The following is a 27,214-nucleotide window of genomic DNA, read 5'->3' as shown; positions in this document are numbered from 1 at the left end:
TGCGTTTGGTGTGTGTGTGTGTTTGTGTATGTGTGTGTGTGTGAGAGAGAGAGAGAGAGGGGGAGCGATAGAGAGAGAGAGAGAGAGAGAGAGAGAGAGAGAGACAGGAAAAGCCTCAGGAAGCAGAGGAAGCTTTCATTGTGTCGCTCTGAGCTGAAGGGAAAATGAAGAATGAGAGAAGGAGCTGAAGCTGGACACAGGAAGCGTCTTCATCACTGCTATATATTTGACAGTAGAAGAAGAATGTGTGACATCATAGTGCTGCTCTGCTGCTGTGTGTTCTGCACGACCTGGAGCGAACGAGTCACTGTAACAAGTTTTTAAATAAAATAATTTCACATGGAGCTTGTGTGTGTGTGTGTGTGTGTGTGTTTTATGACAACTGAATGACAAAATGAAAAGTAAGAATACAAATAAAAATGTTTAAAGTGCTATATATCACTAGCGTAAAGGATGACTGGTTTATGACTTGTACTACAAGTAGCCACCAGGGGGCCGCTTGAGACAAAACTAATTTAATAAACGGTAAATTAAAGATGTCGGAGGTGAGATCCCATTGACCTCGTCCACATTTCCAGATTTTAGGAAACGTTATTGGAGGTCAAAGCGAGTAAACACTTCGATTGTGTTCATCTCTAAAGTACATGTTACTGTGTGGTCACTGCAGGGCTGCAGAGTCAAACCAGCCAGTTGATGTGTGTCTGTGTGTGTGTGTATGTGTGTGTGTGTTTGTGTGTGTTTGTCATGTGTTTGTAGAGTAAGCGATGCTGCCTTCATGATCCACTCGTACAGATTGTACAACGTTCAGGACTGTCAGTTATATGTAGACAGTGGGTCAGTAATCTCAGCTCTAGATATTTATCATTTAATGTTTGTGCAAGACTTTACCAGATCTTATTTTCTGCTGAACATAATGTGAAGGTGTTGCTCCGACCTCTGACTCTTGCAGGAAATAAGTTTCCACCAAAAAAAAGCTGACAAAGTTTGTCGTTGTACAAAGTAAAACAATAATAACTCCTGGCTCATTCTGAAATTCTCTGGAAGTTTTAAAATTACAACTTTATTCTTCTTTATTCGAGTTGCCTTTTTCTTCAATATGGCCCTAATACTGTGCCGTAGTCCAACCAGTCGGTCCCGCCCTCCTGTCTATAAAGTTAGGACTGTTTTCAACGTTCATTCTCACCCAGCTCACACAGTCCTCACATGTCCCACTGTCCGTGAACGCAGCACGGTCAGCCCGCAGTCCTATTGACTTTTATAGGAGCGAGCCAGCGAGTCCCGGTGACTAACCCGGGAACTAACACGGGAACTAACCCGGGAACTAACCCGGTAACACACTGGGGAACTAACCCGGGAGCTAACCCGGTAAGTCACCCGGTAACTTACCCGCGTCAACCGTCGTGTTTGAACGGACGCTGAACCGGAGAGAGAGGGATTTACTGCGGGGAACCGACGAGGGCGAGCAGGAGCAGAGGAGGAGAGGAGCCGCTGTCTGGGACCAGGAGGTGAGGACACGTTCGGTTTGTCTCCTGTCCGCTGGTGGTGGTCTACAGAGACACGGTGTCCCGCCAAGAGGACAAGGTCCCCGTTTGTCCGCTGTTTTGAACACACACCGAGAGCGTGTTATGTGTGTTTGACTGTCCCCACTGTCCCTCTCCCTCTATGTCCCCACTGTCCCTCTCTCTCTGTCCCCACTGTCCCTCTCCCTCTATGTCCCCACTGTCCCCCTCTCTCTGTCCCCACTGTCCCTCTCCCTCTATGTCCCCACTGTCCCTCTCTCTCTGTCCCCAATCTCCCCCTCTCTCTGTCCCCAATGTCCCCCTCTCTCTGTCCCCACTGTCCCCACTGTCCCTCTCCCACTGTCCCTCTCTCTCTGTCCCCAATGTCCCCCTCTCTCTGTCCCCACTGTCCCTCAAACTGTCACTTTAATCAAGTGTCTCTCTCACTCCTTTATTGTCTCTCTCTCTTGTACTGTCTCACTCTGTAACTATCTCTCACTGTCTCACTCTCGCTCTGTCTCTCTCTCACTCACTCAATCTGTCCACACTGTCCCACTCTCTCTCTCTGTCACTTTAATCATGTGTCTCCCTCACTCTTTCTCCACTGTCCCTCTCTCTCTTTAACTGTCTCACTCTGAAACTGTCCCACTCACTGTCTCAAATTCTCTCACTGTCCCTCTCTCTCTCTCTCCCAAACTGTCCCTGACTGTCCTGTCTCACTCCCCCCCCTCTCTCTCTTTCTCTCCTTCACTGTCCTGTCTCACTCTCTCTCTCTCTCTCTCTCTCTCTCTCTCTCTCTCTCTCTCTCTCTCTCTCTGTGTCCCCACTGTCCCTCCATCTCTTTTCATTCAACCATCCAGCAGCTTCCATCGCTTCCAAAGCTCTTCTCTTCTCTCAGCGGTTTTCAGTCTAACAAAAGAGCCTCTGCCCTCACCTGGTCCACACACACACAGATGGACACACACACAAACACACAAACACACGCACAAATATTTGAAATATTTTGTCTTTTACAAACAGTGACAAACAGACACAACAGATCAAATCTGCTTAACTGTCCTTTTTCATTTAAAATTTAAATGTTCATTTGTACTAATTCAAAATGTACCGTCTGCAGTAGTTTGTCTCCTTGCCCAGCAGGGGGCGATCACAAGTTTGACCCCTTGATCTATCAGGAGAGTAAGTTACTCATGTTTCTTTAGTTTATTGAAACTTATTGTTTGTCACGTCAAATTTGTTCAAACTTGGAAAACGTGGCACTCACTGAAGAAACAGTTATTTTGAAATTCAGTGAAGAAGTTTAGCAGAGTTCAACATTTCATACGACAACAGTGACGCTAGCCAATAAAGTCGTGATTAAAGAAGCACGGGAGCTAGCATTTATATCACATTCACACGTGATCCAGATGATACGGCTGTCATCTGTCCATCTTCATTAACAGTCCACAGATATTGTAAACATGATTATATGATTTAATTGTAAAAGACAACATTAGAGTTTGAGCATCATGACCGACAGGAGTTACACAACGTGACTGACATTGATGGAAAATGAAATGTAGGTCGAGCTGAAACGAGGGGGGGGGGGGCACAACCGGACCCGGCTGCAGAGCCACTGATCTAACTTCAGAACCAGAATCCTGATCCTGATCCTGATCCTGAACTGAAACCCAGAATTATCTTTGAGGGACAAGCAGCTCGGCAGGATTCATGGGTTTCGTCCTCGCGAGAACATTTGTGAACCAGACGCACTCCCTGGTTTCCTGTTCGTGCTGTCTCTGTGTGTGTGTGTGTGTGTGTGTGTGTGTGTGTGTGTGTGTGTGTGTGCAGTAGTGATGACAGTAACATCAGTGTGTTGGGTTGAGGAGGCGGCGGTCTGCAGGGTGGAGTCACTGCTCCACACAAGATTGTCTATAAATACAAGACCGTTGTTTTGTCGGCAGGATCTCTGGTCTCTTAGTTGTGAGGACTGGAGATCAGATGTTTGTGTGGAAGCAGCCATCATGTCCAGGATTGTGTACTCACTTAAATGCAACTTTTTAGTTTTTGTTTTTAAACAAAACTTGAAGTGAGAAATGTCCTCTTCGCTTGCCGTACCTCAGCTCAAAGCTTCCCACACACATTACTAGATTAGCTCTGACAGAAGCGTAACAAGCATCACATGTCAGACGATGGACATCACAAGGTCCGTCTGACTGGTCACAGACTGGTTCTCACCAACAGGAACATGGGGGGAACATGGGGGGAACGTGTGGGGAACATGGGGGGAACATCCAGGCGAGGATGTCTCTGCAGTTTTCAATCACTTCAACCTTAATGAGTTCACTAGTGTTGTGATCAGAAGCTTCTGACGTGGTGAGAGGATAAACACAGAGAGGCAGCTCCAGCTCCTCACGGTGGTCCTCTCAGGTCCAGCTCCTCACGGTGGTCCTCTCAGGTCCAGCTCCTCACGGTGGTCCTCTCAGGTCCAGCTCCTCACGGTGGTCCTCTCAGGTTCAGCCCCTCACGTTCAGCCCCTTGTTAAATATTAACTCAGTGTTTACTGAATGTTTCAGGTCTGAACAGTGATTGTGAAGCAACTCATGTTTGTTTTAACGGGCAGGTTTGGAGACGTTTTCTATCTACTTCTACCACTTGTTCTTTGACTAGTACTTGTTCCTCGACTACCATCTTTGTCAGCGGGGGAAACCAAGAAAGCTGAACCGAAATGATGCAAAGTCAAGTCACATGCAGCCTCTCAAGGATGCAGCCTCTCAATTGAGACTCAGCTTTCAACTACTTCTACTACTTTCTCTTCAATTACTTTGACTACTTTCTTTGACTATTTCTACTTCTTCTTCGTCCTTTACTACTTCTTGTTGTACTTGGTTTTGCTCCACTACTTCTTCTTCTTCCTTTACTACTTCTTGTTGTACTTGTTTTTGCTCCACTACTACCTCTTCCTTTACTACTTCTTGTTGTACTGGGACCTGCTCCACTACTTCTTCTTCATCAGGACTTGTTGTGGTTTGTAAGTTGGTACGTTCAGAGTCCGACACTGGATTGAATCTCATGATAAAATGCAGCAGCACGAGGTTCAGCCTGAGAAATGAGTAAATTGAATTAAGTGAGTCGATCTTCAGACTCGGAGGATGAGCTGTGACATGATGTGAGAAACGTTAATCAATCACATCTGAGACCAGACTGAAAACACACCGGCTGCTGTATTTATTATGAGGTGTGTAGATACTAGTGAGAGCTTGTGTGTCTGTGTGTAGTAGACTGAACTGTTGTCAGGGTTGAACTGGATGTATGAACTTGAGTCACTTGACTTTGAGCCAAATGTGGGTGTGGTAACGGAATTTAACGTCTTTTCACATGCGATGTGTCACATGTTGAGAGTGTGAGAGTGTGAGAGTGTGAGAGTGTGAGGGTGTGAGGGTGTGAGGGTGTGAGGGTGTGAGGGTGTGAGGGTGTGAGGGTGTGAGGGTGTGAGGGTGTGAGAGTGTGAGAGTGTGAGAGTGTGAGAGTGTGAGAGTGTGAGAGTGTGAGAGTGTGAGAGTGTGAGAGTGTGTGGACCGTCTCTGTTATGTGTGTGTGATTAATACCCGATTCTCTGACTGATCAACAAGAGTCCAGCAGATGGAACTGTGGAGTCAGATCTCCCATCATGCCACAGGGCTGGATGCGGCTCTGTTTTGTCATAAATTAATAGATCATATTTAAAGATATGTTTTTACTAGGGCTGTGAAATGATTAACATTTTTAATCAAATGAATCACAGGTTTCTATGGATTAATCATGATTAATCACATTACCGATTTTCTCGGTAAATTTTTGTTAAAACAAACAATTTATGACAAAAGACAGATATATACATTTAACATGTTTCTTTTTATATTCATAAATAAACAATTTAATTTAAGTTTAATACAGCTTAATATACTCTGATGTTTGGAATTTTCAGTATTTTCTAATCTATTATTGAATCATTAAAACTAGAAATATATTTGAAATACCTCAGTGAAATTAATGAGGCTTCTTATTTAAATCTGAGGAGACTAGAGGAAGTGATGAGGTGGTATTTCTGTTTGTGATGCTGAGTTTGAAGCAGCAGTAAACATGAGGTCGTCACGGCATCACAACAGTTTCACATCTGGATCCTCAGACGTGTTTTACAGCTTCCTGCTCGCAACACATCTGCCTCACATCTGGTGCCCATTGCTCTACACAGGACAGTCTCACAGTTGTTTTTAACTGTAAGGAGGCTAACATTTTCCCTCTGCTTCCAGTCTTTATGCTGAGGGAGGGAGAGAGAGGGGAGGGAGGGAGAGAGGGACGCAGCCTCCTCCTCAGCTGAATTGTTTCCTTCTCCGTCAGCCGTTTTCTTCTCCTCTTTTACTTTCTCTCTTTAGATGACTGAAGTCACGTCACAACCCTACTGCATGTTTGTGTGTGTTTCCACTCGGCCTCTCTCTCTGTAATTTGCTCCTAAAATAGGATCTGAACTGGGCGTGTGCAGTGCATTTTGGGAATCTGTAAACTGCTGAACGAAGACCGTTTCTCTCTCTGTCCTCTGTTTCCATGCAGCTGCAAAAACAAAGACAATGACTGATTAGATTAAAGAAATCAGACTGAATATTAAGACGATCAATATATATATCTCCTCTTTACAAGTAAACCAAAGCAGCTGTTTGTAAAAATCAACCGTTAAGCGATGGTCATTGTTGTCTTTAGAAACCTGGACGCTGAGTTGAGACTCTGAACATTTGTATAAAACCACTTAAATAAAGAGAGGAAGATGTTTTCACTAATCTGCTTTAATCAGGGAGAGTCTGAGCTTCTTAAGCCACTAACACACCTGAGCCCCCACCACACATACACATACACACAGACACACACACACCCCTCAGGCCAAGTGACCTTCACATCACCTCTGTGCTGTTTGTTTGTGCCCTCAATTAAAAGAGATTTAATGTCAGAGTCTCATCTGATCAAACTGTTCACGTTCTCTGGAACACGTTTTAAATCTTTATTAGTTACTGTTTGATGGAGTTGGCAGGTCACCACTCGTATCCATGTTGACAGACTTTCTTCCTGTGATAGAGTTTGAGTCCTTGAATTCGTGTTGTGACATGTGGACAACGAAAAATATAAACGTTTTGTTTTGCATATTTAAATGGATTAAGATAAATCTGTGCTTCTGTTGAATCAAACAGTTTGAGCAGGGGGTGTCGCCACTGAGTCTCTGTTTGTTTAATTCAATCTTTCTGATTGGATATTACACAGATGGAATTTATTCTAGATAAGGCCTTTGATTTCTTTATATGACTTCCTGGTGAATATCAGCTTATTGTAGCTCCGTCACTCTCACAGACAGAGATGGAAACAAACTAGAATGTCACACACAGACCTCAGATCTGCCAAAGCTCAACAATCCCCTCATGAAACCAACATTAAATACACAAAACACACATTCTGGGACAAAAGTGAAAAACTTTTTCACTGTTCAACGAACTGCATCAAAAACTCCCCAACAAGTGTCTCTAAACTTTCGGTTCTTCTGGATCTTTCTAAACGCCACAGAGACGATGTTCAGAGCTGTGACCTCATGTGAGTGTTTGAAGTCTCGGTCATGTGACCACCGAGCTCTGTCCTGTTGGTAGAAATGAGAGTTCCCTGCTGGGACCCGTCCTCCCTCATTAGGACGCTGGACGTGGTCAATGGACTGGACACGTCCTCTATTGTTCCAGAAACAGTCTCTGCTCTGTTTACAGTCGGTTTTCAGGGACGGGTCGCCTCTATATACAGTGAGGTCCTGATCCCACTGCAGCCACTCACGATTCACAGGCTGGGATTCGGACTGTCAGCTCCCAGCATCCCTTGCTCCGTCACATATGAAGGACAAGGTCATCAAGGTTTCCAGGACACTGAGCAACAAGGACAACTGTGAGCAGGAGAACAAGGAACAAGGAGAAACCAACATGTCTTTGAAAATCCTAAAAGGAACTCTAAAAAGCCTTTTTACAGTCTGGACCTCTGGAGACCCTGAGCTGTCATAATGATCAGTTTCAGCTCAAGCTAATCGGCAACATCCTGTTCATCGTCACTCACTGGTGTCGATTGTTGTTCAATCGACACATACCAAATTATGTGTGACTCAACATGTGTTGAGAGTCGTGGTACAGGAGTTCATGTTTCTATATTTAGAAACATTGTGGATCAATATCTTTGACACATTACTATTCAGTATTTTTATAATTTGTCACGGTATATTGACACACATCACCTTTAAGCTTATGTTGTGCAATTTTAGAGATATGAAATGACATCACAGGAAGAAAATATACCTTCATGGACACTAGAGGCAAATGTATACTGCAGAAGATATTAAGATATTAAATATTTACATAATCCATTACACTGAAGGTAAAATGATGTGGTGCAGTATTTTTTAGGGTGTAAAATAATGATCAAACTGAAAATAAATAAATAAAATAGAATTTAGTTATTAATCATGAAGTTAATGAAATAAAATGTTATTGAAGTAAATGTGAGAAGCTTCATGTACAGAGCTGGGGACCTGCTGTTACATCATCATCATCATCATCATCGTGAGGCCGCGGCCGTCTGAGTTTTATCCTGCAGCAACAACAGATGGTCCCGGGACAGGGAGGGAGGGACGGGTGGGAGAGAGAGGTGCACACAGAGGGTTTGCTCTCTCTCTCTCTCTCTCCATCAGTCACTCAGTGTGATGGAGGTGAAGATTTGACCTGTCGCAGCTTTAATCCGCTCCACTGTCACAGGATAACGGAGTCCGACCGTTTTTTACAGCTCGATGCTCGGACTGATCTGGACCTGATGCTCGTCCAATCAGGACTCAGACACAGCTCACGACTCGCTAACGGCTTTCTAACGAACTAACGAACCAAACGGAGTGAGGACAGAACTCTGCAGGATCTCTGTGGTGAAACAAACATGGAGGAGAAGTGAACGGAGGATCTGGATTTTTACTTTTCTTCTAAGTCTGGATAAAAACTTTAAAACGGTGGAACAAAAATGCAGATTTAATTCCTTTTTTTTTATTTGGTCACTTTATCTTTACAGAAACTAATCTCTGGATTCTGACGTTGTTCTGCATCTTTACATTTTCATCACAACTTGTTTGTCTTTGGAAGGCGTGTGAGCAGTTTTACTTGAAGAGAAGATTGTGTTTGAAAGTCAGATCTGTTGGGTCTGGTTGACGTTGATTTTTGATAATCTATTAAATCAGGGGATTGAAAGTTCCTGATGCCGCAGCTTCAGAGTCGAGTAGAAGGAGTTCAGACTCTTTGTGGATTGTGTCGAGTTTCACTGAGACACTGAAGCTGCCTCCTTCAGGTTCAGGTTACCTGAGAGTCACTGAGGACGTGACTGCGGCAGCGGAGAGGAGGGGACAGGGTGCGGAGGACCTTATCAGTTCTCTGGAAGTGTGACGTCCACCGTTAGAGGGCGGGTTCCAGGGTAGAGGTGAAACAGGTGAGACGGAGAGAGTGAGAGGATTATACAAACACAACGGCAGATTAAAACGGAGCTGATGAGCTCTGTTCAGCCGGGAGGACTCGTTTGGACACAGAGTTCTTCAGGAGATGTCTGGAGCTGCTCATCTGGACTTTGTCAGGATGAAGCCAAAAACTCTGAGTCTGAGCTGAGCAGCCGGCGAACTGGACCCGAGGGACAGGGGCATGTACGTCCTGTGCACTCTGGCGGTTCTGACCCTCCACAGCCTCCTCAAGAGCCTTAACAAGGCTGTGGAGCCCGACAGGACCTCAGCGGCTGCTGAGCAGATAGGTTCTATGCAGGATGGGGAAGATGCTGAGCTCTGCCGAGTGCCCAGGACTACGGGTCGAGGAGACGATGCCATGAAGAAGGTGGATAACAGAGGACAGAGGTGCTGCAGAGCTGAAGGGAAGAGGAAGAGAGGAGGAGGCATGTGTAACGTCCCTGTCAACAGGACACAAGTTCAGGTGAGGAGACAAGGTTACAAATGACAGGAGGGAAAGAGAGAAGAGTAAATCACTGAAGTAAGAACTTGTTAGTGGAAACTCCAGTGATCTGGAGTCATGTTCAGATACCAGAGCCTTTTAGAGCACATTGTTTGTTTCAGGGCTTCAGACTCTGCAGTTCAGTCTGAACCGAAACGTCGGGTGTGAAGGGTTCCTCAGACCAGAAGAGGAGATCTGGGTCTGGATCAAACGGAACCTGGTTTTGTTGGAAACACTCAGTTGATTAGTTTGGACTTTTGAACCAATCACAGAAAGATGAGACACACTCAACAATAGAAGAAGATATAATGATTAAACCATGAGGATGTTTATTTGGAGCATTTGAACTATTGTGGAGTACTTTAGCATTGTAGAGAACTGTAGTACTGTGGAATACTGCGGTACTGTATTACTGTGGAGTACTGTAGTACTGTATTACTGTGGAGTACTGTAGTACTGTGGAGTATTGCAGTACTGTATTACTGTAGAGTACTGTATTACTGTAGAGAACTGTAGTACTGTGGAATACTGTGGTACTGTATTACTGTGGAGCACTGTAGCGCTGTGTAGTACTGAGGAGTACTGCAGTACTGTATTACTGTGGAGTACTGTATTACTGTGGAGTACTGTATTACTGTAGAGAATTGTAGTACTGTGGAGTTCTGTAGTACTGTATTACTGTAGAGAACTGTAGTACTGTAGAGTAAGTGTTCATGCTGATAGAAATACCATAATGATATTACAGTGGCCACCAAATGATTAATTCTCTATTCAAACTGAAAGACTGCTACCCCCCCCCCCCCTTACTGACAACACACCGTCTACAAACCAATCAGAGTCAAGTATACGTAGACTCCACCCACGTAGCTGATGACGACAGGAAGCAAGTATGTCCGACAAAGTTCTTTAGAACCTAAATTACAACGTGAAACCAAAACTAACAGATCAAACTCAAAGCTTGGTTCAAACTTTCAGATTTGAAAAGGTTCTTGATGAAGCTGATGAAGCTGATGAGTGTGATGAGGCTCTGTGGTCGATGGCGTGGGCGGGTCTGAGCATTCTGGACGGTGTCGCGGTTCCTCCCAACATGAAGCAGGAGGTCAGAGTCAGACTGTGAAGCTGACTTCCCGAAATCAGGATCCTGAAGAGCTGAGACAAACTCCTCAGCTCTTCACTTCAGGCTCTAACATCAGTTCATTGCAGACACAGACGTGTGAAGAGTTTATCGACCAGTTTTCTTCTGAAGGTCCGAGCTCCCTCAGCAGCTCCTGGTGATGCTACGTGATGTTTCCTGACATCAGCCTCAGATCACAGGATGTAAAGTCATTACTGTCTGAATCCTGCGGGCCTCTGACTGGCTACGCGTGGACGCTGTCCTGGGTCGGTTATGTAACCACAGATTCATCTTCTGATGATGACGATAATCTGCCTGCTGAGCTGTGGTCGCTCTGACAGGACGAAGTTCACTGTCATGTTCTGCGTCCTCATAATCTCATTAAACTGTAATCGAGACCCTTTCATTGAAATCTACAAATTGGGTCATAATAAATTATATCAAAGATGATAATAATATTATAAATGTTGTGTTATATGTAGACCTTCATGTTGTCCTGGAAACAACGTCTCAGTTGTGCGGTGATGAACTTCTTCACAGATGTGGCGTCAAAGTTCAAAACACAAAGTCACTGTGACCTCACCAAACAGGTTTTGGGCCATAACTGAAAACTTCAGGCACTTATTATGAAAAATGACATGTGACACCATTTGATAAAATTCCTCCAAAGCATTTCCGACACTTGTTTTTGAATCTGTACAGATGTGGATGTAAACTGTCATGATTGGATGGTGGAGACGTAACAACACTGTAGTTCTGTCTCGTGTTTTATTGTTTAAACAAAAGAAACTAAAGACGTCATCATCGTGGACTAGTTCATTCTCTAGATGGAAATTGAGGGTAGTGTAATATAAATTTTTTTTTTTAAATATCTGATTTAGTTTTTAGTATTATTTAGTAATTGGAATTTAATATGACAGCATTAAAATTATTTTACTTTAATGATTAAACACAGAACGCTACAAGACAGCGTGAACACGGGTGATTAGAAAGTCTCAAAGTATTAGATTGTGTAGATTCAATTGGATTTGTCTCTGTCTGTTTGGGACGACACCACAAAACTTGACCTGACTGAAGATTTATTAATCTGTGAATCATCTGCACGTCTTAAAGTCATAAATTCAACTGAAGCCTCTGTAGCTGCCCTGATGACTGACACACAAAAGCAAGAGATTACATTTACAACCCAAAATTAAAACGGGATCATAACAAATCATTAAAACATTTAACTGAGCTGATTTTATATCATCACTGTTACAGCCCCGTTGTAGTCTACACACAGACACACACACACACACACACACATACTGACACACACAAACACACGGTGGGCTGTTGAATATTTCAGGCGGGGGGAGGAGCAGCTCATCGCGCTTCAGTTGAGGCTGAAATATTTAGGAGGGAGGGAGGAGGAGGAGGAGGCGGGGCCTGAGGAGGTGTGATGCTGCTGTGTTGTTGCTAGGGAAACAGAGGGAGGAAGCTGTGTGTGTCTGTGTCTCTGTGTGTGTGTGTGTGTGTGTGTGTGTGTGTGTGTGTGTGTTGAGGGGGTCGGCGGGTGGCGCTGACACTGATCCTGCTGTTGTGTGTCGGTCGGTGTGAAGCTGCAGTGGCGAGGAGGAGGAGGAGGAGGAGGAGGAAGATGCAGCGATGATGTGGAGGCCAAAGGGAGGGAGGTAAGAGCCGGGCGGTCGGAGAGAAAGATGGAGGACGGAGGACAGGGAGGATGAGAGGACATGTTGAGTAGAGACGGAGCGGTGGGGGGGTGAGACAGACGTCTGGTTGTAACCTGATGCACAGTGTTGTGTGTCTGTGGTCGGACGGCCGCGGCTCACAGCTGCGTTTTCCCTCACTTGGATTTTCCTGCGTTTGAACGTCTCCTGTGGGTTTTTATTTCTGCTCAGTGAATTTCAACACATGTCTCGATCTCAGACGCTGAAACGATTTCCTCCAGACGCAGAGGCTCTCCTCTCAGTGAAGTTATCCCAGTGCTCAGGTCATCTCCCACCAGAAGAATCCCTGGATCGTGTTTAGAGCTGAAATTATCTGCAGATATTTTACAGCTAATTCATCGTTTCAGTCGTATTTCAGACAGAATCAGTGACTCGACAATAAATCTTCAGATTTTCTTCTTCTTTGTCACAATTGTGTATATTTTGTGTTTTTTGACCTTCAGCTCCGTGAAGCTGCTTTATTGTTTATTTATTTTCATAGAATAATGAAGAAAACTTGAGTGTTCACGTCTGAGCCGGTACATTGACATGTGCAGCTGCAGGACAAAGGAAAGGTTGTGATTGGACGGCAGAGACGGGGGGGTCTCCTTCTGTCCTCTCACTGCAGGTGTGAAGTGGGCGGAGCTACACTCAGGTATTTTTAGCTGCATCAGTGTGTGTGCGTATCTGTGTGTTCTACTTTAAATCCTAACTGACTGAAACTAGTGATTATTGTTCTACGAATCACTGTCCAGTCTGATGTGTTCAAATGTCCGATATCCAGGTCGTGTGTGAGGAGGGGAAGCAGCAGACTCACAGACATGAAGGCAGAGGTTCAGTCATAGTAAAAACACTGTATGAGTGTGTCTGTGTGTGTGTGTGGGTTTGTGTGTGTGTGTGCGCAGACATGTTTGGCCTGTGAGCACATGGTGAAGAACAGGAGCTGATTTGACCTAGATTAAAGGAGGAGGAGGAGGAGGAGGGTGGATGTGTGTGTGTGATTGTAGATTGGATATTATCTTCAGTGCTTTATCAGCTTGTAGTTTAATAATAATGATTTTTATTTCACCACCATGATACAATTCATCATAGATAAAGACTTGAGTAGATAAAGTAAAACACAAATGCCTATCAGCACCATGCTGTGGCTCAGCAGGAGGAGCAGGTCGATCCCAGTGTCCCTTGGGTGGAATCTCACAACCCAATTCTATAGTTCGATTATCGATGCATCAAAGAATTCTATTTCTATACATTAATTGTATTTTCATGACTGTGTCATCTAGAGGTGTTCATCTTTTCCAGCCTCATGATCTGCTTCTCAATTCAGAAATCAACTGCAACAGTCGGCCTCTAACAGCGCTCAGTGCTCTACTCACTGATCTGAGATCTGTTCAGTTGAGACTCACGCTGGCTCCGCCCGGCAGAACTGAGGAGCATCACTGCGCTGGTCATCAAGAGATTCTGCTCTTTTTGAGTCACTGACAATTAGAGCTGATCCAGAGTCAGTGTTTTCAGATCTGTGAAGGTGTCAGACGGTAGCGTGTGGCTCTGCTGCTTTCACTGCCAGGAAACGAGAGTCGGAAAAACAGGTGTTAAAGATTCACAGCTGGAGAAAAACCAACTGAGCTGAACCTCAAAGTACACAACTGCTGACTACCACACACACACACATCATGCTGAAAGTCGTCTCAGTGTGTGTGTGTGTGTGTGTGTGTGTGTGTGTGTGTGTGTGTGTGTGTGTGTGTGTGTGTGTGTGTGTGTGTGTGTGTGTGTGTGTGTGTGTGTGTGTGTGTGTGTGTGTGTGTGTGTGTGTGTGTGTGTGTGTGTGTGTGTGTGTGTGTGTCAACAGTAGCTGTCAACATTAATAAGACTTTCATCTTTTGTGCCAGTATAGTGTGCACGTGCACTAGCATCTTAGTCCATCCTTGAAAATCTAATCCGCACTTTGCGTGTGTGCGTGCATGTGTGTGCGCGTGTTACCCTCTTATCCTGAAGTGCTGATGTGAGACTAAATCATTGTAGAGTCTCATCATCACTAAAGATTAAACACATAAAAGTCACTAGATGTTGCTAAAAAAAAACACAAGTCACGGGTTATGACCTATCCTGCAGCCAGCCACCAGGGGGCGACTGAGACACCTTGGCTTCCCTCTTGGGACCCGTCATGTCGTCCATCTTTATTTACAGTCTATGGTCCAATCAAGTTGGGGCCTGAGCTCATCAGTGAGTGATGAACGTGATCTCTGTCCTTCATGAACGTCTCAGTGTCCCCTGATCATCACCGGGAGGACACCTGTGTTGTCCGGTCAGTCGAGGGTTAAAGAGGCCATCTGCCCCGAGGATTAACAGATTACAGCCTCGCTCATCAGCAGGTCCGAGGTCAGATGGTTGTAATCCTGGTTCTGATCCACGGAGGAGACTGTAGGTAGGTTAACTGACTCCTGGTCAGTGTGTGGGCGGAGCAGGAAGCTCTGCTCAGCAGTTCCACCTGAACCCGGGCAGTCGGACTGTGTGTGAACGGGACCGGTTGAGACGTGAGGATGTGAGCGGGGGGGCGGCAGCATGCTCGGCTGGGTGGGAACTCTGATCAACAAGAGCTGGCTGGACAGGGAGCGCCACGTCCATCCCTGCGAGAGGAGACCTCGCTGTGGACGAGGACGGGTAAGAACGAAGCAGCGTAGAGGGGACGTTCGTTTAGAGGCTGGCCTCTGATTGGTCAGTTGGGACGGGTGTCGCTGTCTTACCTGTCTTTCATGCGGGGCAGGAGCAGCAGGACTGAGTGGGGGTGTAGTCGGGGTTGTGAAGGTGCCTGGAGGTGGTTTTGTATTTGATCTGCAGCAGCGGCTGTGACATCACTCGCATCAGATCAGGAGATTAAGCTTCTTCAAAACAAACGCCTCAAACATTGTCATCCTTATGATGTCATCATCTCTGATGTCATCTACAACAAACCTCCATTAATCCTCAGAGAAATCAGAGAGCAGAACCTCGTGTAGAATCTTGTAGGAAGTTTCCTTCAGCGTCCCAGTGATCCGGTGACTGTTTTCTGTTCATCACTGAGTTCACTGCAACCAGGAGCTGATCAGTCAATTCAACTGCTTTTATTTTGAAAGAACAGGAGCTGACACAGTCAAGTCAGCTGCTTTTATTTTGAAAGAACAGGAGCTGATCAGTCAATTCAGCTGCTTTTATTTTGAAAGACCAGGAGCTGATCAGTCAATTCATCTGCTTTTATTTTGAAAGACCAGGAACTGATCACAGTCAATTCAGCTGCTTTGATGTTGACAGCTTCACTGAACCTGTGTGTGTGTGTGTTTGTTTGTGTGTGTTTGTGTGTGTGTGTGTGTGTGTGTGTGTGTTTGCAGCCGGTCCAGCGGTCCAGTGCTCTGCTCTGTCCGTCGGTCATGTTCGGAACAAGAAAGACCTGGGACCTCGGCCACGCCCCCTGCCTGCAGGAGCTCTGGAAGAAAGACATCTCATTGGACGGTGAGTCTGACGTCTGCTGTAGAGGAGGAGAAAAGAAACACCAGCATGGCTGCATTTTTGTCATGACAGGAGTGTGTGTGTTTGTGTGTGAGAGATAGATAGGGGGTGTGTGTGCGTTTGTGTGTGTGTGCATGTGTGTCTCATACCTGATTGTAATGAATGGAGCTGGTCAGGCAGACAGAGCGGGGGAGCAGAGTTTGTGTGACAGTGCAGACTGTCAGAGGTGAGCTCAAACGCCACATTTCATTTATTCATGTGTTCATGTGTTCATGTGTTCATGTGTTCATGTGCCGTCTGTGTCTCTCAGCCGATCGGTTTACGTCCCGGGAGAGGACGGGTCAGCTCAACACTGCAGCTATTGTCAGAGAGAGAGTGTGTGTTTGTGTGTGTGCGTTTTTTGTTTCTGTGTTAAATAAAGTTTGTAACAATCTAAAAACTAAAGCAGTATAGAACTGAGGAAAATTAGATCTGCCATTTTTATTGATAATTTATTTAATTGGTTGAAATCGTTTGTTAAGGAAACATGTGAAACACATTTCGTGTCTTTGGTTTTGGACGCTCAGTCAAACAGGACGTAGCCTGGAAACGTACAAGCAACAACACAACACAATGTCAGTCAGCAGTAACCCTGTGCGTGTGTGTGTGTTGTGTGTAAAAAGTAAACACGCAGCATTTTCTGTGTTTGTGTCTAATCCTGTTTTCTAATCTGTCAGAGACCTGGTTTGTAACAGAGCAGGTTTCTCCTCAGTCCACGTGTGTTTGTGTTAAGTCTGTTTAATGCTCAAGATTGTTCTCACAGAGTGCAGATTGTTCTCAAGATAAGATTTGAGGCCCCGTACACTTAGGAAAATGTGTGAACACACACACACGCAAACACACACACAGTGTGTGAGCAGGTTAATGTGTCAGTGGACGTTATCAGCTGTTATCAGGTCTGACTGGTTTCTGTGGTCTTCAGGAGAAACGGAGGGACGACCTCTGATGTAAGAAAAATCTGTTAAAATCTGTTTTTTCGTCTGTAGAAAAACGTCATTAATCAGATTATAGATTAACTTCACAATGATTGGACTGTGTTAACACATGTTGAACTGGTTTCACCAACAAATACACAATCAACGTTTCTGTGCAGATTTCCTTGGGGTTCACTTGAGGCCCCTCGTGGAGTCTCAGTTTTCAGCAGCAGCTCCAGCACCTGAAAGAAACTGTTGTGACCGTTCTTCTTGTCATCACAATTGTCAAAAGCATGTTCTGTTTGTCCCTCCTGTGTTTCCGTAGCGAGCTCACTGGACTTCCTGATGAGTGATGGTGAAGACGACAACTCCTTCCTATCTCTGCCCAACGCCACCTTCTCTCAGCGCCCCTCTCTGACCGCAGAGCTGACCGAAACAAGCGCACCCAGCCAGCAGCTGCTCATCCAGGTAACACAGAGGGTGGGTGTGTCCAGTAGGGGGCGTCTCTGTCGTTGGGTGGGGGTCAGTACTGACACACAGTTTGTGTCCACTGATTCATTTGTTTAGACCTCAGAGGGACTCGACCTCTTCACAACTGGAACATCTGTTTTATTGATTGACTTCTCGGTGTTGATTTAAAAGCTGTGATCAGGAGTCAGAGCAGCTCCGTCCTCGTCTCTTTCCACCTGGTCACTGGTTCTGCTTCCTCTCATCCTGCTGTCTTCTTATGTCTCCACGCTACAGAAGGTCACCTGGTCCTGCTGGTGGACTCCGGCCCACGTAAAAATATTCACTCTGCTTTTTAGGCTGTTTTCAGACATGAACTCAAGAATATTTCTGTGACATTTTGTGTAGTTAGTGTTTCACCTGTGCAGCAGCAGCAGGTTGTCGGGTCCCGACTCCTTCACACCAACAGGGACACGTAGGGAAAGATCAGTGTTGTCAGACATTTGTTCTCACAGACCGAACCTTCAGAGCAGGAACACGTCCAGACTTCAGTTCATGTCTGAAAACAGCTCCAGTGTTTCATAGTCTCTGCTGCTGCTCCTTGGAGCCATGACTCGTCCTCCTTTCTCCTCCACGTTTCCTTTTGCTCTCTAGTCTCCGTCCTTCTCCTCAGTCTCACTGAGCTTTAGGTTAGAAGAAGCTTCCTGCTCTTAGAAACAGCTTCACATGGCTGATTGTACGACATGGCTCATTCATGTTGCTCTGTTTGTGTGTGTGTGTGTTCAGACTCTACAGGACAAAGTGTGTGAGTTTCAGTCTCGTCTTCGCTCTGAAGAAGTCACTCGTCACCTGCTCGTCCAGCAGCTGCAGCAGCAGAGCGTCCAGGAGAAGTCGTGTGGAGGAGGCGGGACTGTGGGAGGAGTCCAGGCGCCGGGGGAGGAGCGTCTGTCAGGGCCGCCAAACGGTGAGAAGCAGAGGTGATGTCACGGCTGCAGGAGGAGATGGTTTATAAACTCCAGCTGTGAAATCGGTCTGAATCGTTCACATGAGTCAAACCTCCTGCAACAGCTGTTTTATAATGAACTTGTTCTTCATGACCCTCAATTCAAATAGTCAGGTGTTTTTCAAACACAGATTAAAAGCTGTTTGTCTCCGTGCCTGTGACCCCCAGTGGCTGGAGGCTTTATGTCTATCCGTCCCATTGTTGTAACGCAGACGGAATTTCTTCAAATTTGGGGCAAATGATTTGGGTCGTTGAAGGTCGCTGTGGCCTCTTGAACATGATGCCTTGAGTCTGCCTCATGGGAATTATTGTGTGTGTGTTTGTGTGTTTGTGTAGGTGAACAACCTTCAGATTGTTTCAGCCGTCAAGAAGAGCAGCTCGTTATTCGGCTGCGCACACAGGTACGTCTAAAGGAAACGCATCAATCAAACTCAGTCAGCAGCTGATTGGACGGTGATCAGCTGTTTACAGTGATGAACAGACAACTGTCACTGGATCCCTCAGGATAGTGTTATTCTCTCACTGAGTCGTGTTTGTTTAAATCTGACGTAAGAACCTGTTTGACACTTTGACAGTTTAGTTTTATTTGTGTCAGTTCACTGACCTGCTGCTGCTCCTCAGGTTTCATTCAGTTTGTCTGATGAGCGACTTTGTGCTTCAGTGTTTCACTGTGAACAGACTGATCTGCTTTCTTCATTCTATCACACAAAGTGGAGAATTAGGTGAAAGTTAATAATCATTTGAGATGTTGGGATTTTCCATTTGTCTGACTGAAACCAGGGAACCGACCGGTGACAACCTGAATAACGAAACAAACAGTCATATGAGAAACTGTATCGTGTGAAGAGGAGTGATTTAATTCTGATGTGTTGTGGTTTGTTTGCAGGTGGAGGAGCTGGAGAAGAAGCTGTTGGATCAGACTGAGGAGGTGGAGAGACTTCGCTCAGAGCTGGTGAGACCCTGCCAGACTGCATTCCTGAGGAGCCCTGGGAAAAATAACAGTCTCACACACACACACACACACACACACACACACACACACACACACACACACACACACACACACACACACACACACACACACACTTGTCTGTCTATATTTGTTGGGAACCTCACAGCCACCTTAACACATGTGTGAAACTCTGTTTGAACAATGATGTGAACGTAAAGAACATTTTCAAAAGGAATATTTAAGACTGGTTTGTGTGGCTGTGTCCTCCGGGCCTACAGGGGGCGACAGACCTGGAGAAGCAGCTGGAGCTGCTGGAGGTGGAGAACGAGCGTCTGAAGCAGGAGCTGAAGTCATGGAGGAGCTCAGAGCTTCAGAAGCTCGACGCTGCAGCAGAGACGTGCAGCTGCAGCCACTGCCCCCACAGCCAGGTACACAAACTACACACAGGTACACACACTGCCCTTTAGAACCAGGTGTGTATACACACAGGTACACAAACTACACACAGGTACGCTGCTGTCTCTTTGTCTCCACTGACACATGCAAAGCGTCCTTGGGTCTCTTGAAAGGTGTTTTATAAACTGGATGTCGTGCAGGACGCAGACTCCCTGCGCAGGGAGGTGTCGCGCTGGGAGAACCAGGCCCGGCAGAGGGAGCGTCGTCTGGCTGAGCTGGAGCGAGAGCTGCTGGAGAAGAGCTCCAGGGTGGAGGCTCTCCACCGACAGCTGGATGACTCCACCCGGCAGCTGGAGGAGTCGAGGCAGAGGCAGGAAGAGGCTGAGCAGGAGACGGCCAGACAGGCTGCAGCGCCCTCTAGGGTCAAGGTGAGGTCACGACAGATCAGTGGGAGACATCAAACCTTATGTTCACATAGTTACCTGATAATCTAGATAATGTATGTTGTGATTTCACAATTCCTTTCTAGTTTACATGTGCAGACGGAAAACAGTTTTTTTTAAATCTTCACTTTGGAAGGCGTCTGTAAAAATCTTGCTGTGTCAAAAAGAACAAATTCCACGTCTGCAGGTTTGAGAATTTCTCAATAAAACCTGTAAACGACCTCTGACCTTCAGCAAAGAGCTACAGACTGGATGATAGAGCAGCTTCTCTCTGGTGGAGACCAAACACGGAGCTCATAGACTTCTGGACACAGACTCCAGTCCAGGGATTTAACACTGGTTCACTGATTGTGTTGTTATCTAATCGGATGTCTCGGATGTTCTTCAGTACGTGACTCAGACGGTGGAGGTGGAGTCGGCCGACTCGCAGAAGGCTCTGGTTGAGATGCAGATGAAGAACGCCGGCCTGCAGGAGCAGCTCTCTCTCCAGAGGCAGCTGCTGAGGGAGCTGGAGACGCAGCTGCACGAGTCGCAGAGGACCTGCGCTCAGCTCAGGACGCAGGTAACAGCTGTTTCCAACTTCCTGTCCAGAACCACTGATCCAGGATCACGTGTGGATTCTGCATGAAGCCACTTTGAGTCAGCGTTTCTGTGACTCCTGTAGATCCTGTGAGTTTTGATAAACAGACAACCAGCCTGGATTAGTATGAAGCAAGGGCAACTGTTAGCCTAGCTTAGCATAATGACTGAAAGAATGAGGGGGGACTGTTAGCCTAGCTTAGCATAATGACTGAAAGAATGAGGGGGGACCATTAGCCTAGCTTAGCATAAAGACAGAGTTTTGGTCATAATGAACCAATGGGATGAAGGAGGATGCAGATAAACGGAACCCCGCCCCCTGCCCCCCCCCCCCCCTCTACAGTTAACCCTGTCCTCTCTGCATGCGTCCTGCAGCTGCTCGCCGATCGAGGCCGTCTCTGCAGCCTCCTCTCCACAGCCATCGGCGGAGGAAACAGTGAGGAGGTTCGCAGGTTGTCTAAGGTTGGCCCCGCCCCCTCTCTGTGACATAACTTAGGTTCAGAGGTCACAGCGAGAGCCCCCCTCACAAATCCCCCCCCTACCTCCTTATAACCGAGAGCTCAGGTTTCAAACCAGCAAAACAAACTCAGACTGAGGAAGTAATATTTCTTATGTGAGCAATATTAGAAGTCGAGGTTCCTGTGTCTCAAGGGGTCACGACCCTCCGACCACATCACGTCTCGATTTCAAGCTCAGTAAATAAAGATGGACGACATGACGGCTCCCTAAGGTAACGTGTCCTGTTCGCCCCCTGGTGGCTGGCTGCAGTACAGGTCATGGATCCTGCTTCCTCCGTGTTCAAGTGTTTCTTTTTCTGATGAGTTTGGTTTGATAAAATATTATAGAAAAGGGCTGAGACGTCATGATTGACAGCTGGGACTGACTCCTGATTGGTTGTGTATGGGTGGGACCTTGAGCTCTCAGTCTGTGACATGAACCCTTCCCAGTGCACCCCCCACGTACCTGTGTTCACACTCCAGCTCAGGTTTAGACCAGTTCGTCCTGTAGTGTGAGTTTAGCTGAGTAGCAGAACGTAGTTTAGTGTTCGTGTTGTCATGTAAGTTTTTATCAACTGTTCAGCTTCAGGACGTATAGAATTGAAGTTTGTATATTAATTTATTGATTTTATTCAAGAGGTGTTTTACAGAATAAAATCTAATTTATGGTTTGAATCTGGATGTTCTCTGCTCGTTCCTGTATGAACATGTGACTCTGTCTGGACGGAGCTGAGCGTCAGCATCGTCCCGCCGCTGACGCTCGTCTCTGATCATCGAGTGTAAGCGTCTGCTTCCGTCGACAGATCCTGGTGTACGAGGGGGAGATGGAGCGAGCGCAGGGTCAGCTGGAGGTGGAGATGCAGAACCTGGAGGAGGAGAAGAACCGAGTGATCGAGGAGGCCTTCATCAGAGCCGAGAGCGAGATGAAGGCCGTGCACGAGAACCTGGCAGGTCAGGCTGCTTCCTGTGTGTTGCCTCTCTCACTGCTTGTGCGTGTGTGTGTTGGACTGACGGATGTGTTTGTGTTGTTGTGCGTCAGGAGTGCGTATGAACCTGCTCAGTCTGCAGCCGGCTCTCAGGACTCTCACCTGCGACTACAACTGTCTGAAGCGGCAGGTGCAGGAGTTTCCCTTCATGCTGGATAAAGCCATCACCGAGGCGAAGCAGGAGGTGGGTGGAGACGAGAGCCACTCGGGTTTACATTTCTGAGACCGACCTCCGGGTGTTGATGACATGATGGTGTGTGTGTCAGATCTGTCAGGTGATCAGCGAGGTGAGCAGCACTAACCAGGATCTGCTGCGTAAATACAAGCGGGAGATGAACCTGAGGAAGAAGTGTCACAACGAGCTGGTTCGACTCAAAGGTCAGAAAATAAACCTGTGTTGATGGTGACTGAAACGTGTGAAACGTAAATCTGATGAAGACCTTCAAAGGCTTTTTTATAAGTTGATGATCATTTTAAATCGCGAAATAATCAACTTTTTGTTTTGGTCTTAATTGTGGAACTGGAATCTTCTCCACGGTTTCTCAGGTAACATCCGTGTGTTCTGCCGCGTCCGCCCGGTGAGTCAGGAGGAGCAGGACGCCGCCGACGCCAAAACCATGCTGAGCTTCGACTCGGATGACGACGCCGTCCTCTACCTCTCCAGCAAGGGCAAGATGATGACCTTTGAACTGGACAAAGTTTTCCCTCCTCGGGCCACGCAGACTGAGGTGAGTGACGTCAGAGGAGGTGAAGAAATGAATCCGTTCAGCAGGTCCTCCTCATGTTTCTGTGTGACCAGGATCTGTGGATGGTGAAGATTGGTCTCACGTGTGTCTTCTCTCTGATTGGTCCATCAGGTGTTTCAGGAAGTGCAGTCTCTGGTCACTTCCTGTATCGACGGCTTTAACGTCTGCATCTTCGCCTACGGACAGACCGGCTCTGGGAAGACCTACACCATGGAGGTAGGAGGTTTCAGACCGTTAACACGACACTTCTTGTTTCTTCTACCAGATGATTGTCTTCGTCTCTGGAATGAACCCGGCGTCTGTTTCAGGGCGTAGTGAACGACCCCGGCATCAACCAGCGGGCGCTGCGTCTGCTCTTCTCCGAGGTGACGGAGAAAGCTCCAGACTGGGACTACAAGATCAGCGTGGGCATGGTGGAGATCTACAACGAGACGCTGCGGTGAGAGAACAGCTGATCCCCAGTCAGTTTAGATCTGAAGACCCGATGCGAAATATTTCATGTTCCCCTGAGGATGAACCATAAAAACTCTGACGTCATTAATCCAGATTAAGAGTCGACAATAATTTGCAGGTCTGTGATTCAATAGAAAGTATCATTTTATTTGAAATTATAAGGAAAGCATTCGTTTGTCAGTCACTGTAAAGAAAGGATGATGTAATTACAGCTGAGTCTGAAACATGGCCACTGTACAAAACTCTTTAGATTCCCTAAAGTCTTTTACAGGGTGCAGTGAAGATAACAGCCACACGGGGGTGCTGTGATGTTCACAGCGATGACGAGTTCTGGGTACATCTGGGTACAGCCCGTGGGAGAGAACATCTGGAGGAACTCGTATATTAATTTATTTATATATTATTAATGGATATATCTCAAAAGTAATGGTGACATTGTGATATTGATGTCAGAACCACCAGGAGGGTTGAAGCTGCTGTGGTTGGTGGAGACGAACACCGTCATGTGAGGTTATAAACAGATTAAATATTGTCTTCATGTAATCAACGTGTCTCCGTCCACCAGGGACCTGCTGGGCGAGAACCCCACGGACAAGCTGGACATCAAGATGAACCCTGACGGCAGCGGACAGCTCTACGTCCCCGGACTGACTGAGTTCCCTGTGCAGAGCCCGGAGGACATCAACCGGGTGAGAGCGTCCCCCTGAGCGTCCTCACTACCAGGTCTCACTGCTGCTGCGCCTGGCGTCCACACTGTGCAGTCCACCGGCCTCTGAACCAGAGACCTGATCAGACGCTGCCGCTCTCGTTTTAGTTTGAAAACTCTCGGGTTGTGTTTTAATCTGGACGAACAGAAACTGAGACTTTTGTAAACGACACCGCCTTTCACTTCCTGATTGGTTCTGATCAGTCACATGACTTACTGTGAGTGACAGTTCCACCTCTGAGAAGAGAGATCCCTGTCTTACTGTGTGTGTCTGTGTGTGTGTGTGTGTGTGTCTGTGTGTGTCCTCAGGTGTTTGAGTTGGGTCACATGAACCGAGCGACGGCCTGCACCAACCTGAACGAGCACAGCTCTCGCTCACACGCCTTGCTCATCATCACCGTGTGTGGGTTCAACGCCGCCACTGGAAACCGCACACAAGGTAAACACACAGGCACGCACACTCACACACACTCACACACACACTTACACACACGCAGATCACTCAACACCCTGCGTTGTGGTCCAGGTAAACTGAACCTGGTGGACCTGGCGGGCTCGGAGCGGATCGGGAAGTCGGGGGCGGAGGGCAGTCGCCTCCGAGAGGCTCAGTGCATCAACAAGTCTCTGTCGGCGCTCGGTGATGTCATCAACGCGCTGCGGTGCAGACACGCCCACGTCCCGTTCAGAAACTCCCGCCTCACCTACCTGCTGCAGGACTCCCTGAGCGGGGACAGCAAGACGCTGATGATGGTGCAGGTAAAACATGAAGGACTGTGTGTGTCTGTGTGTGTGTGTGTCTCTGTGTGTGTGTGTGTGTGTGTGTGTGTTGTCCTTCAGGAAGTGACTCTGTGTTGTGTCCAGGTCTCTCCGTTGTCTAGCAACATTAGCGAGTCGGTGTGCTCTCTGAAGTTCGCTCAGCGCGTTCGCAGCATCGAACTCTCGTCGTCCTCCAGGAGACACGAGCCCTCGTCCACCTCGTCCTCGCCCACGCACGACAGCATCGAGGTAACGACCAGCTCAACTCCACCTGATGAGGTCACCTGGTTCCTAATCTATTTTCTATGTTCTGACCTTTGACCTCTCCTCCTCAGCTCGACTCCCCCCCGATCACCCCCCTCCCTCTCCCCATCTCTCGGGCGAGCAGCGCAGGCTCCACCCTCTCCTCCGCCTCCAGAACCCCGAGCGCCTCCCGCAGGAGGTCCCAGTCCCAACTGTCCACAGGTAGAGACACACACACACACACACACACACACACACACACACACACACACACACACACACACACACACACACACACACACACACACACACACACACACACACACACACACACACACACACACACACACACATACATACACAAAAACACACACACACCTTCCATTCTTCCACCAAGCTTACTGGAAATGTGTTGAGTAGTTGTTGTGTGTACCTGCAGACAAACAAACAAACAAACAACAACTTTCCCTTTTACTGAAATTAAACCTGAGTCCATGATGATCAATAAACAAACATCAGCTGTTCTCAGATTCTCCTCCTCTTCCTCTGTGTCCTCACTCTGGGATCTGATTGGTTGGTTTCCAGACAGACAGGTAGACAGAGCCAGCCCATTGGTGGGGGACGGTGGGCAGGTAGGTAGGGGTGTATGCTGATTGGTGGACGGCTTGGCATGGAAGCGCTCAGCATGGCATGGTGCCCCCTCCCCCCTCCCCTCCCATCTAACCCCACCCCCCCCCCCACCTCTAACCTGCAGAGCCGTGGCCGGGGCGCACAGAGCCTGCGGGCCGCGCTGTTTGTGTCGCCTGTTCGAATCCGTAAGGTCACAAGGAAATGACACGTTCACTGAGTCTGTGTCACGAGTCTGACGAACCAATCATCTTCATCCTCTTGTGTGTGTGTGTGTGTGTGTGTTGACTTGTCTTTCCGTTGTGACGTCAGTGTGGGTGTTGTGAGTCAGTTGAACCCCCCCCCCCGCTCTGTGGCCTCGCTGGTCGTCCTGCTGATGAGCCGAGGATTGTGGGATTGCTAACACCATGTCTACACTGATAAATCTGAAAACACTGTCTAGATGTGCAACAGCGACACCGTGTGGACGTTAGAGCTGCGATTATACTTTTCTTCTTTTGTCACAGAATAAAAAAACATGTTTTCACATTTATTCTGACCCGTGTGGACATGTGACGTGTCATGTGGACATGTGACGTGTCATGTGACGTGTCATGTGACAGCGGACTGACGCTCTGGTTCTCTCTGCAGGACGACTGAAGCTGACGGCCTGAGCGACCCGGAGGTGGCGCTGTGGGATATTATCATCGCGTCACCGTTGGATGTGTTACCGCCCTCTACTGGTGGAAAGAGAAGGAGCAAAGGCTGATGGGAAGTTTCCATGAGCCTCTGTCAGCAGAGCACCCGGCCAAACGTTTGATTCCCCGTGTCGTCCGGCAGCGACACGCGGACGAGAAGCTGAACTGATCAACTCTTTACTCATCCTCCAGAAATCAGTATATGCTTTCTAATCACAGTATTTCCTTTATTGTTTCTTTGTAACATTGCACTTTATAAATTTAGGTTATTTTCTATCCCACAATTCCAGAAGTGGTTGATTATAATATTTGCATAAAATGGTTATATATTTATGTTTGATATGCTTTAATCCTTTTTTTTTTATTTAGACTTTTTTCTTTTTGACGGATGATGCAGGATGTGTGACATTTGAGGTCTGTCCTCAGAGTTCTTGAATCTCAGATGAATCTTGTTTAGGTGCCCCCCCCCCCCCCCCCCTCCGATCAGGGTACTCCACTGAAGCTGTCCGTCGGGACGTGAGCAATACGAGCAAATCCTCACCTGTGTTCATGATTGTTTTGATCTTCTCTTCCTGTGGATGATTTTTAGCTTAAAATAAACGTCATGTTCCTTCAGCTCATTGAAATCAAAGACTTCTTTCCTCGACTGTTTCCTCTCGGTGTGATCCTGCTGTCGTCTCCTCGTCTCTGAAGGAAACAACAGACGTGTGCTGAGTGTGACGTGATGCAGGAGAACCGTTAGTTGTAGAGAACAGGAACCGCTTAGAACCGCAATGAGCTGCTGTGTTGTTGAGCTGAAGATGAACACGACTGCTTGCTTTGTCTCCGCTGCAGAATTCTACAGTTTGGATTTTGTATTCACTTTTTAATAAACTCTTCAAAACCAACCTGCTTCAGCTCGTCACTGGGAAACATCTGGAGGAACATCTCCAGAGCTGTGAT

At 46.9% G+C, this 27,214-nt stretch overlaps 1 protein-coding gene across 8 annotated transcripts; it reads left to right on the top strand.

The window, feature by feature from the left end:
* The first annotated feature begins 1,199 nt into the window (after positions 1-1,199).
* Positions 1,200-27,159, top strand: kifc3 (kinesin family member C3). 8 transcript variants are annotated; one of them, XM_062391794.1, is made up of 24 exons: positions 1,200-1,505; positions 15,691-15,811; positions 17,087-17,229; positions 17,506-17,541; positions 17,995-18,172; positions 18,548-18,612; positions 19,098-19,163; positions 19,442-19,591; positions 19,760-19,987; positions 20,391-20,564; positions 20,957-21,043; positions 21,882-22,029; positions 22,118-22,248; positions 22,331-22,442; positions 22,611-22,792; positions 22,922-23,026; positions 23,119-23,249; positions 23,829-23,952; positions 24,279-24,408; positions 24,496-24,725; positions 24,831-24,974; positions 25,061-25,190; positions 25,554-25,600; positions 26,226-27,159. In XM_062391794.1, the coding sequence occupies exons 2-24, from the start codon at positions 15,730-15,732 to the stop codon at positions 26,232-26,234; spliced, it is 2,832 nt and encodes a 943-aa protein (XP_062247778.1). In that variant the 5' UTR covers positions 1,200-1,505; positions 15,691-15,729; the 3' UTR covers positions 26,235-27,159. The 8 variants fall into 8 exon arrangements, with proteins under 8 accessions (XP_062247778.1, XP_062247726.1, XP_062247741.1 ...); XM_062391742.1 differs by lacking the exon at positions 1,200-1,505 and adding an exon at positions 8,641-9,484; XM_062391802.1 differs by lacking the exon at positions 1,200-1,505 and adding an exon at positions 12,202-12,289.
* Positions 27,160-27,214: the final 55 nt, after the last annotated feature.

Source organism: Platichthys flesus, chromosome 1, assembly GCF_949316205.1.
Source record: "Platichthys flesus chromosome 1, fPlaFle2.1, whole genome shotgun sequence".
NCBI classification, from domain to species: Eukaryota; Metazoa; Chordata; class Actinopteri; order Pleuronectiformes; family Pleuronectidae; genus Platichthys; species Platichthys flesus.
Note: the sequence above shows the minus strand (reverse complement) of the source record. Positions and strands in the feature narration are given on the sequence as shown.

Excerpts from the sequence above, each read along its gene's own strand:
- kifc3 (XM_062391742.1), top strand. The coding sequence starts at position 9,203 with ATGTACGTCCTGTGCACTCTGGCGGTTCTGACCCTCCACAGCCTCCTC. Across the intron at positions 15,812-17,086 it reads GAAAGACATCTCATTGGACG|CGAGCTCACTGGACTTCCTG; the intron begins GTGAGTCTGACG and ends GTGTTTCCGTAG. Across the intron at positions 22,249-22,330 it reads TCACCGAGGCGAAGCAGGAG|ATCTGTCAGGTGATCAGCGA; the intron begins GTGGGTGGAGAC and ends TGTGTGTGTCAG.